This window comes from Ictalurus punctatus, chromosome 20, assembly GCF_001660625.3.
Source record: "Ictalurus punctatus breed USDA103 chromosome 20, Coco_2.0, whole genome shotgun sequence".
NCBI classification, from domain to species: Eukaryota; Metazoa; Chordata; class Actinopteri; order Siluriformes; family Ictaluridae; genus Ictalurus; species Ictalurus punctatus.
Window position 1 is genome coordinate 19,626,760 of NC_030435.2, and position 11,740 is coordinate 19,638,499.

The 11,740-nt window shown below is 42.0% G+C and overlaps 1 protein-coding gene across 2 annotated transcripts; it reads left to right on the top strand.

The window, feature by feature from the left end:
- The first annotated feature begins 2,656 nt into the window (after positions 1–2,656).
- Positions 2,657–11,477, top strand: LOC108280492 (RNA-binding protein MEX3B). Of its 2 annotated transcripts, none has more exons than XM_017495518.3 (3): positions 2,657–3,031; positions 3,596–4,121; positions 5,905–11,477. In XM_017495518.3, exons 2-3 carry the CDS (start codon positions 3,638–3,640, stop codon positions 7,278–7,280), a joined length of 1,860 nt encoding a protein of 619 aa, XP_017351007.1. In that variant the 5' UTR covers positions 2,657–3,031; positions 3,596–3,637; the 3' UTR covers positions 7,281–11,477. The 2 variants fall into 2 exon arrangements, with proteins under 2 accessions (XP_017351007.1, XP_053529733.1); XM_053673758.1 differs by having other exon boundaries at positions 2,662–2,766.
- The last annotated feature ends 263 nt before the right edge of the window (positions 11,478–11,740 follow it).

Below are 11,740 nucleotides of genomic sequence, written 5' to 3' on the forward strand. Positions count from 1 at the left end.
AAACCTGTATATACTTTTCAGCATTAATGGGGTTTTTCCAGATGTGTAAGCTGGCCATTCCATAGGCACTAATGCACCACCATACCATTAGAGATGCAGGCTTTTGAACTGAGTGTTGATAAAAAGCCGGATGGTCCCTCTCCTCTTAAGTTTAGAGGATGTAGCGTCCATGGTTTCCAAAAAGAATTTCAAATTTCGATTCGTCTGACCACAGAACAGTTTTCCACTTTGCCTCAGTCCATCTTAAATGAGCTTTGGCCCAGAGAAGACTGTGGCGTTTCTGGATCTTGTTCACATATGGCTTCTTCTTTGCATGATAGAGCTTTAACCAGCATTTGTGGATGGCATGGCAAACTGTGTTCACAAACAATGAGTTCTGGAGGTGTTTCTGACCCCATGCACTGATTTCCATTACCGAATCTGCCTATTTTTAAATGCAGTGCTGCCTGAGGGCCCTGAAGATCACACACAGCGCCCTGAAGTTATTCACCCTTGTCCCTTGCTCACAGAGATTTCTCCAGATTCTCTGAATCTTTTGATATTATGTACTGTAGACAATGAGATATTCATAGTCTTCACAATTCTATGTTGAGGAACATTATTCTGAAATTGTTCCACAAATTTTAGACGCAGTTTTTCGCAGATTGGTGAACCTCTGCCCATCTTTACTTCTGAAAGACTCTGCCTCTCTAAAATACTATTTTTATACCCAGTCATGTTACTGACCTGTTGCCAATTAACCTGTTTAAACTGTTTATTTTTAGTAACACTTACTTTTCCAGCCTTTTATTTGCCCCGTCCCAACTTTTTTTAGATGTGCTGTGGCCATCAAATTCAAAATTACCTTATTTTTTTCTTAAAATGGTACGTTTCCTCAGTTTAAACATTTGGTATGTTTTCTATGTTCTATTGTAAATAACATATGGGTTTATGAGATTTTCAAATCCTTACATTCTGTTTTCATTTACATATATTTACATTTTACACAGCATCCCAAGTTTTTTGGAATTGGGGTTGTAATATTGGTGATGTCAGTTACTTGATGTCTGCAATGTCAGTGACTCAATATAACATTGGTAGTGTCAGTTACTCAATGTTGTGTCTGCAATGTCATTACTCTATATAATTTTGGTCGGTTACTCCATACAATATTGGTAATGTCAGTTACTCAATATTGTGTCAGTTACTCGATAAAATATTGGTAATGTCAGTTACTTGATATAATATTGGTAATGTCAGTTGCTTGATATTGTGCCTGCCATGTCAATTACTCGATATTGTTTCTGCAATGTCAGCTACTCGATATTGTGCCTGCAATGTCAGTTACTCTATATAATGTTGGTAATGTCAGTTACTCGATATAATATTGGTCATGTCAGTTACTCGATATTGTTTCTGCAGTGTCAGTTACTTGGCATTGTGCCTGCAATGTCAGTTACTCGATATTATTTCTGCAATGTCAGTTACTCGATATTGTGCCTGCAATGTCAGTTACTCGATATAATGTTGGTGATGTCAGTTACTCGATGTTGTTTCTGCAATGTCATTTACTTGATATTGCCTTGGCAGTGCCTGCAATATCAGTTACTCGATATTGTTTCCACAATGTCAGTTACTTGATATTGTGTCTGCAATGTGAGTTGCTTGATATAATATTAGTAATGTCAATTACTTGATATTGTGTCTCTAATGTCAGTTACTCGATTACCTGTGGCTGAATCACAGCCGTGTTAATTCAGGATAATAATAAAATTCATGATAATAAGTCTTGCTTATGCAATATTGGAAATCATAATGCTACAGCACATAAAGACATCCTATACAATCACATGCCTCCAACTTTGTGGCAACATTTTGGGGAAGGCCCACATACCTTTGGCCATATTGTGCAACATGATATATAGGTTTGTCCCCAAACTACAAACAGCAAAACAAAAGCAAAACAAAAACTGTTTGATGATATTTCATGTCTACAAAAAATTATTTTTTAAATAAAAAAATCCCATTTTATATATATATATATATATATATATATATATATATATATATATATATATATATATATACACACACACACACACACACACACAATATAATATTAATATAATAATTATATATATGTATAGAATGGGATTTTTTCTATTTGTTAAGATTAAGTACAAATTTTTTAAACATTAACTCAACTGCTTCCAGTCAGTTGGTAATTATATATTTTTTAAATCCCGAAAAGATATCCAGATACTATTTCCATTCCATGATATCTCAGAAAGGAGTTTTGTGTCATAGTTTATCACGATGTCGATATTATATCATCATATCTCCCCAGCCCTACTCAAAAGTCTACACTGACTTTCTGTATGAACTTGAAATCGGGTCAACATGTAACGTTAAGTAATGCATCTACAAGAGTGATTATCTAGAAGATTATCTACGATTTTTCAACACAGCTCGTGATGCGTCTCTTCGAGTTGTTCATGACTTAAAAAACAGACTTTTTAAAAAAGAAAGCGAATCTGATTTCAAGCTGTAACGATGATAACGCTCGCGGTTTGAACATGACCGGGTGTAGCCGGGACGCGCATGCGCACTCGCGTTGCTGATGTAGGCGCCTACCGCGTGGCCTTTGAACTCCATTGTTGTGTCGCGGGTGACGTCAGCGCCTTGTGCGCGAGAGACTGGCAGGCAGAGAGCGGCGTCGCGTGCGCCTGGCTAGACAAAGGCGGCGGATTGCAGGCAGCGGGAGAGACGAGACGCTGCTCCTCTAGTGTGTGTGTGTATATATGTGTGTGTTTTTGGGATTTATACGCTCATGGAAATGTGAAGAATCGTGCCAACGTGTAGCTCTGGTCATGGGAAAGTAGAGATATTCGCGTTTTTTCCGGTGTGTTCACTCTGGCGTGTGCGTTGAATGTTCTTTTAAAAACAAATATTTTCTCCAAACGCCCCCCAAATTAGCACACTCAGCTAACGCTTGTAGCCAGGACTTCAGTGTTCCTTCTCCAGAATCAATAAAGGAGCGGGAGCCAAACAGGTAAATTAAACGCGTGTTCTTCACTTGCATTTATTATTTGAACGATTTGATGGTTGAACTTTACTCGGCGCGGTGCATGCCTGCTGCTTAGACTGTTACCCACAAACAAAGGCGGCGACAACGTGACTTACCGCCTGTATGCTAGCCGGCTAAAGCTAGTTCGCTAACAACAAAATGCAGCGTCCTTTCTGTTGTGTTTTATTCGGGCGCGTTTATCATTCCGCGGTTATTGAAGAAACTCGATCATGTCTGTAAGTGTCACGCGCGTTGTTTAAGAATTAACACCGATAATAATATCAGATTTGTCCTACTGTGTAAGTTACTAACTCATGCTAGCTGGTGATGTAGCTGATGCTAAGCTACTTTGCTAACCGCTGCTGGATGAAGAGAAAGAAACAATAAGGACAAAGCAGGAGGGAGTTTTTTTTTTTACTCTAGTGGCATGAAGTAGACGTTGATTTGGGACGTTTTTTAGCAGGGTTGTGAATTGTTGTGTGGTTTTATTACTAGAGTTTTTAAAAATGTTTATTTATTGCGTTGTTTTGTGTGTTTTTTTCCGCGCAGAAAGCAGTTGACCATCCCGTCTAATGCTCATCCGCGGGCAGCATGCCTAGCCCCCTGTTCCACCCAGAGATCATGGACCACGACGCGGTAGTAAGCGCGCAGCAGACCGGAGTCGCGCTGCCCGGAGAACCGGAACCGGAGTCCCGCGACGAGGAGCACCAGGAAGCGCTGCGCTTCGCCATCGATCAGTTCTCGCTCATGGCGCTGGATAAAGTGGACTCCCTGGACGGGACCACGACGGGCAGCGTGTCCGAGAACTGCAACGGCGTCGGAGGAGGAGTTGGAGGAAGCGGCTACGTGGACCTGCCGCTGCTCGACCATCCGGGAGGCTCCCGCGGCTCGCCCTCCTCCTGCTCGCCGTCTCCGGAGTACTACGGCACAGGGGGCTACCACATGGCCCCGCACACACACCCCGTGTTGGGAGACCAGAATGCCGCGCTGTGCAACCGCAAGAGGAGTGTCAACATGACCGAGTGTGTGCCTGTGCCCAGCTCGGAGCATGTCGCTGAGATCGTTGGGAGGCAAGGTGGGTTAAGTGACCATTTCCAGCCTTTGTGATTGCACACGGACTGCCCTTTGTTCCTCCAGGAGTTGTTTATGATGAGTCCAGCTGTCATGGCACACCGTGATATCGGTGCTTTATAGCAACTATTGTTTAAGTTGTTTTAATTTTTTAGGTTTAGAAGTGTATTGGAGAGGCGATATTGTATTGCATGCTCCTGTGTTCTTGGGGCAGATGGAGGGTCGGGGGGAGGGGAGACTCGGGGGTCAGACAAAGCAGCACAGTCTGCACATGCCTAACCAGTCTGTCCCTCCACCCAAACAAAAGAAACACATAGACCGACACTCTTTTACGGCACACTCGGTCGAGGCCAGGCACCAAACCCTTCCTGAAACTCATTTTATCACCCGTATCATTGATAAGTTGGTGTTTATGGTGTTATTTCTCGACAGAAACGGCTGCTGTTATGTTATGCTAGAGCAGGGCCAGTCAGTCAGGGCGGTATCAGACTGTCCTCGCGCTGCACTGAATTCGATTCCACCGCCGTGGATATTGCACTAAATCATTAGACGTGTTTATATTGATTATATTTACGTTATGCTCAACATCGGTGCGGACCCGAGAGCTTGGCTGAGGCACGTGCGTGCTCGCGGCGCTTTATCGCTTTGTTCTCTTTGTTTGAAAGTGCCATGCTTTCTGCCTCGGACGATGACATCACAGCGCGCGCACGCGATTGGCTGCGCGAGGGAAGGCAGCCATATTTAAAGAAACAGTACACCTTTTACCTCAGAAGAGCTGCTAATGAACGTGAGCATCGGATTGGTTTCTCTTTTCTAGGGGTTCACAAACTTTTTTTGTAGCCCTGCGGATTTATCTCAGGGCACATTCGTTTAACGAACCTAATCATATGTCCATATATATCGTTTTTTGTAGTTTTAAACTTTTTATTTTTTTTTATTTTTGTACTTTTCTCACATTGTGTAGAAGCATCAGATAAACAACACTCTTAGAATTACACTCGCATTCAAATTATTTGCATTATTTATGTTTAAATGGTTAACCTTTATATTAGGAAATAAACACATTTCCATAGTGTGACTGATCTACTGAACTCGTTTCATTCAAGTGACTATATAATTAGGCCGAGAACTGTATTAACTATGATTATAACAATAGGGGTTGGTGATTGTGATCGGTCATTACTATTAATCATTAAATGATGGTGTTGAATTCTAATAAATAAAACAGTAAATAACAGGATGCTTGGATGTACATCACACACCCCATTTTAAGAACCATGGCACTAAAGGAAGATGGATCATTAAAAAAACAAACGAACTAAAGTTTGTTTTAATAGCCGTTATATTCCCTCTATATATAATTTTCACTCAGCTGTGCATATACCATTTGTGTTGTTTATATTGATCGTCATTGAGATGAAGAGAAGATAAATTGTGCTTGTTACTTGTTTGATATAAATTCTAATCTTGAAAACCCACCATATGCCAACATGAATAAATCATGAACAAAACCAAGGCTTAATATGTTTGCTTAATAGCTCTTGAAAGCCCTGTTAAGTCTTTGTTTTATTTATTGATTTTGAAGTTTGCCTTTCTGAATGTTGTAAAGTATGTGCAGTGCACAGAACTGTTATAATAATATTGGACTTAAATAAGTAGAATCTACTGCTAGTGGAATAAACATGTTCAGCATAATGGCGAACTAATTAAAAGCACAGTGGTGTTCATATATTTGTGCCATGATTTCCTTAGGTCTCAACTGCTGCCATATGTTTTTTTGCTTGTAGGTTGTAAGATCAAAGCCCTGCGAGCAAAGACCAACACTTACATCAAGACCCCGGTGAGAGGTGAGGACCCTGTGTTTATAGTGACGGGCCGCCGCGAGGACGTGGAAATGGCCAAGCGTGAGATTATCTCTGCAGCTGATCACTTCTCCATGATTCGTGCGTCTCGCTGCAAAGCCGGGGGAAATGGAGGTTCTCTTCCTGGGCCGCCACACCTTCCTGGCCAGACTACTATCCAGGTGCGTGTGCCCTACCGTGTGGTGGGCCTGGTGGTCGGGCCTAAAGGAGCCACGATCAAACGTATCCAGCAGCAGACTCACACATACATTGTGACACCGAGTCGAGAGAAGGATCCTGTGTTTGAGGTGACGGGCATGCCGGAGAACGTCGACCGGGCACGTGAGGAGATCGAGACACACATCACGTTGCGCACCGGCGCATTCGTAGACCTGCAGGGCCACAACGACTTTCACACCAACGGCACCGATGTCAGCCTTGAAGGCCTTGGCGCGTTGGGGCTTGGGAGCACGCTTTGGGGGCGCGGAAACAGCTCTGGTCACCATACAGCACCCCCGCCTCCTCCACCACCTCCTCCTCCTCTCCCTCTCTCCATGCACCACTCAGACCGCAAGCTCTCCACAGCATCCTATCACAACGGTGGTCTGGGTTCAGAGCCGTACCCGAGCAGCCGCCGGCCCACAGACAGCGCTAGTCCTACCAGTCCATTTAGCACGGGTAGTGGTGGAGGCACTTTCACCTTCAATAACGACCCCGCGCCTGGCATACCCCCCACCTCCGATGAGCTTGGCTTTGAATTCAGCACCAGCAACATCTGGGCACCACTGGCCAACGGCAATAAACCGGCACAGCCTCTCCGGCGCAACAGTAGCGGCCTGAGCGGGGGCACAGTCACACCACGCCTCTCACCCACACTGCCTGGCGATGGCTCGGCGCTGGAGCACCCGTTGGCACGGCGGGCACAAAGCGACCCGCTCAGCACACTTTCCTGGCTTCACACGGGCTCGTCGTTCTCAGGAGGAAGCAGCAGCAGCAGTGGTGGCAGCACCACGGGCTACTCATCCTGCTCTGCCTCTTCGCTTCCTGGCGGCTCACCTACCGACTCAGAGGGTGGTGGAAGCGTAGGTGCTGCATCTGGCATGTTGGGCCGCTTGAAGGCTGGCACCCTGGGCAGCATGATGCCAGGCGGCGGCAACAGGGACTGCTTCGTCTGTTTTGAGAGCGAGGTCACAGCCGCTCTTGTTCCCTGCGGCCACAATCTGTTCTGCATGGACTGCGCTGGGCAAATCTGCCAGTCACAGGAGCCCGAGTGCCCTGTATGCCACACCCCAGCCACGCAGTGCATTCGCATTTTCTCTTAATGGCACACAGTCACCGGGGTGCTGTTATCCCAAGCCCTGAAGAACAACCCCACTATTTAGAAAGTCTACAGTAAACTATAAGGAGCGAGGAAGATGTGTACCTGCCTACATAGGATTGATAATAATTACTATATTATATACGACACTATTCTGATGTTGATTTATTATTAACTAATAATAACTATGATGATAATGTCAATATTATAACTGACTCGTGTACTTACGCCAGGCTGTGGAATCAGCAGGTCAGCAGTGTACTTTATTTTTCCTTTGAGATGGACGAGAGGGATAGAAACCAGTGTCTTATCTATCTTTAGGCATTAATTTGATCTACCGCCGATGAGTCTGTCCATGTATTATACATTCCCCTCCCCTTCATTCTTGCTTCTGAGCAGGTTATTTTTTTGCTTGAGACTTTTTTCTACTTGCAGATATTTTTCGATTTAAGCTGCATAGGTCTGCACTTTTTTCTAAGGGTTCATTTTGAGAACTTTTCGAGAGGGGCGGGAATGCAGTCTGTTTTTAATCCCGCACGTTTTTTGCGTTTTCACAAGAAAAAACAAAACGCAAAGCGCAAGCCTGCGGAGCCTGCACACTCGTCAGACCAAAATAGTACAGAATTATTTGTTTGCTTTTTATTATTATTATTATTATCGATGAAGAATGAAACACTTAATATTTATTCAAGTTAAGAGTTGATATCCAGCATAATGGTTAATGTTCAATATTATGTAGGTAGATAGAGTAGTTAACGTTGCATAAGAAATATCATTACAGTGCTAAGAGGTCGGTGTTCCGCCTGTATTTGTCCTAATCCTAATCTGCAATCCTAAAACACTCGTACTCCGGTCCAGAAGAGGGCGCTATTAGATCCTCGAACTAGAACACACTGTTCCTGAGGACTTGACCCAGGGTGGACATGTCATATACAGTACATTTCATTATCAGACACACACTTTTATTGTGTTTACTGCTTTGATCAAATAAGTTCAGGTTTGTTCATTCCAGTTTCGTTCCCCGTTCCAGCGGGGTCCACTACAGCACCACGGATACGGCGGAGTCACCTTTCACTCCACGGACGACTTTATCTGTTACACTTTTATTGTTCTTTTAGACATTCTTTTCAATTTAGCTGTCTGATTGTTGGAACAGGACTGAAATGTCCTCTCCAACATCACCTTGTTCTGAATTACTGAATTCTAGCATAGGTAGGTTGTAACTTTGCGAGAATATTTCTTCTTACTGTGGATGTGTGTGTGTGTATGTTATGGAGGAGAAAAAGGTGAAGAGTGGGGAATTTTTATTATTTTAGAAATTTTAGTGGACTGTTGTAAATCCATCCCACTTTGTGCACTGCGACACATTGCAATGTTCTTTCGGTCTCTGGCCAGCCTGGAGAAACGTCGGTCTTCCGCCCCTTCCCACAAGGCCTTGCTCTCACTTTGAGGGCGAAGGCTCTTTGCTGTAATCCACACTAGCGCCCAGACCCATTTCTATGTTTTGCCTCTTGCTGTTTTTGTGCTTTGATCGGATGAGTCTTGCACCAGTAGCCCAGTGAATAGTTGTTTTTGTTTATTTTCCGCGACAAGCCATGACACCGTACAGTCTAAAAGGGCTTCCTGTGATAATTCAGGTCTCCTACAGTTACAATAACCAGGATTGAGAACCAATCAGAACCTGGCAGCTATGTTCACCCAGGGCTTCCATTCACTCTTTGCTACATGTCCAAGAGCTGCAGACGAGGTTTAGTTGTAGGGTCGCAGGCCAGAGCTTAGAACCGATGTTTAGACGCAGTGGCTTTGAAACGGAAACCTCTGGAGCCGAGGTTAAGGTCAGGGGTGAGATCTTTATAGTTCTGGTTTACATGGTTTTGTGTTGTCTATTTAGTTTCAGTAATCAGGCGTCTATGGAACAAGCCTCAAAAATGGTCCATAATTTCTCCTGTGTCCCTTTTTGAAGAGTTTTTTTTTTTTTTAGCTTCATCCACGGGTACACAGATACAGAATGTTTTTAAAAGACTCAGTAGTGCCAGTTCACTTTCAGTTCAGAGCTGAGAGCATTTGGTGCCTTGGCGGTGCAGATCACTACTGATGTTCAGTTTGTTTCTGAAGCGCCTGAGAGAATGATTCTGTGTTCGTAACAGGGATCCACCCGCTCTTGTGGTCTTATTAAAACATTTTATGTCATTTTTCCCCCCTTGCTATTGATTGCAGAATGTTACAGAGAAGAAAAGAGGGAAAGAGAATTTTTAAGCATTTGTCCAGAGCATGAGCCGGCAGCGATGACTGACTGACAGATGAATCTTGTTGGACTGAGGTTAGACCTTAGTAAGGTTACTTTTAAGATACTTTGGAAACTACATTTTAAAAGAGGGTTTTGTTCTGGAAATGTACAGTAGCAGAACTGGTTAAAAGGTACAGAATTTGCTCCATGTCAGTAGCGTGTTGTAAACGTCCCTCCAAGTGTGTGCTGTCTGAAGCTCCAGGTGTTTCTCAGCCTAGCGAGGACCAGCATCCTCAGTCAATCCGTCACTCCGAACCTGGACACAGCTGGCACAGACTCGTGATGGAGATTAGTTAGTATGTTTACCCCTTTATCCCTCCCATCCCCTCTTCTTAAAGTTTATAAACAGGGTTTACTATGGAAAGCTCGGAGGGGAGATCTGATTTCGGGCATCAGACTGGCACCAAGCTGCCATACTCCCATAGATCACTTAGCCCTGTAACTCTGCTCTCCTTTCTAGTGTTTTTTTTTTGTTGTTGTTTTTTTTTTGGTGTTGCTTTAATTCTTTTATATGCAGAACCAAAAGTCGTTCCAGTAACAAGGTTTTAGGCCTGACTGTAAATACCCTGAAATACAATCATTGGGATTTTTTTTCCAGCCGTACAAAACTGATAAGTTTAGTAGTTTTTAAAACATTATCATTATTTGTAAGTTAACTATCTGCATGTCTTGAAGCCATCAGGCATTAGCTAATAATTTTTCTAAGGGTTAAAAAAAAAAAAAAAAAGGACAAAAAACTTTTTACACATTTTATTTTTACAATTTATTTGCTTACCTTTAACCTAAATATCCCAGATTATAATGTGACCCTTTTTATTACTGCAAATTTATCTTTATTTTCCATATTTCTGTTTTCCTGTGTAAAACATATAGGCAATTTATAACAAAATGAGAAAATTATTGAAGAAAATTTAAAATTGAAATATATTTTATTTGAAAGTTTATGGACCTTTTAACCGCGAGTCGGAACAATTGTATACACGTTATAATTTGAACTGACTTGACGGTTATAAGAAATGTATCAAGAGTTTTATTTTTTATGCTTCTTTAATAAAAATCTTGTTTTTTGTTTTCATTTTTTACTGTAAAACAATAAACCTCAGTGTCTTGGTGCTTTTCATTTAGGTTACTGTAGATGGATAAGGCATTCGATACAGGCTCGATGAGGAACCGGGGCTCAGCTGGAGGAGTCTGTGTTTATGGCCTGGTCACTGAAAGTGAGATTGCTTTGAGTCTTATGAAATCCACGGAACACAACTTTAAAAAACCGTTGTGTTCAAGTGCCATGTGGTAAATGAAGCTATTATAAGTTTATCATTGGAGTTTTACAGTCAGGAACTTTTTGTTTCTTTAGACATCTGAACTGCAGTCTTTCACGTGGCCGCTAGGAGGCACTGAAACTCAGCAAACACGCACTATACACTATATACTGTCCACTTGTGCCTGGCATGGCATGTTTAAATATATATATATATATATATATATATATATAGTGCGATTTAGTTGCATTTACTAGATTTAATAAATTTGGGTGTACAGAGCGCATAGTGACATTGCACTTACTTAATTAGTGAAATTATTCATTAAATTGATGGTTTAAAATATAACAGTGGTGCTTTGAGACTATATGAATACAATAATTAGTTCTCTTGCCTTTTGCTTAGTCTGTGTTGAGTCTCTGGCTATTGGGAAGTGAGACCATTCCTCAAGAACCACATCTCCATCATGTTTAATTAATCAATGCAAATGGAGACTTGATTTTGTCTTTTGTCTGTTTCAGTTATAAACTCATGGAAGAGATAAGTCATGACTTCCTGGACCACATTTCTTTTCTTCCACATGTTGGAAATTGGCTTTAGTTGATTTTTTTTCTTTGCAAAGAGCATAAATAAATAAATTTCAGTGTTTTCTTTCCTCCTGATTTTTGACAGTGTTCTCCTTTATAAGACTTTCTATGACTTTTCCATTTCATGGATTTCTCTGATGCCTTAGAAACTAGTATGTTAAACTAGTTACTTTAAAAACATTGATAATTAGCATTAAATCTGGTTTCTGCGAATTTGTGAATCTCTAAATGACATTTTCATCTATCAGCTGATTTATTAAAATGCTGAAGCGTTTTGAGTCCTATTCAACTCCTAGAAGCAGTCTTTTATTATTAAACTAACCACTTACCA

What these genes read in the sequence shown, in the direction of transcription:
- LOC108280492 (XM_017495518.3), top strand. Translation starts at nt 3,638, where the DNA reads ATGCCTAGCCCCCTGTTCCACCCAGAGATCATGGACCACGACGCGGTA. An exon ending in TGAGATCGTTGGGAGGCAAG is followed by an intron (nt 4,122 to 5,904) that starts GTGGGTTAAGTG and finishes TTTTGCTTGTAG; the next exon opens with GTTGTAAGATCAAAGCCCTG.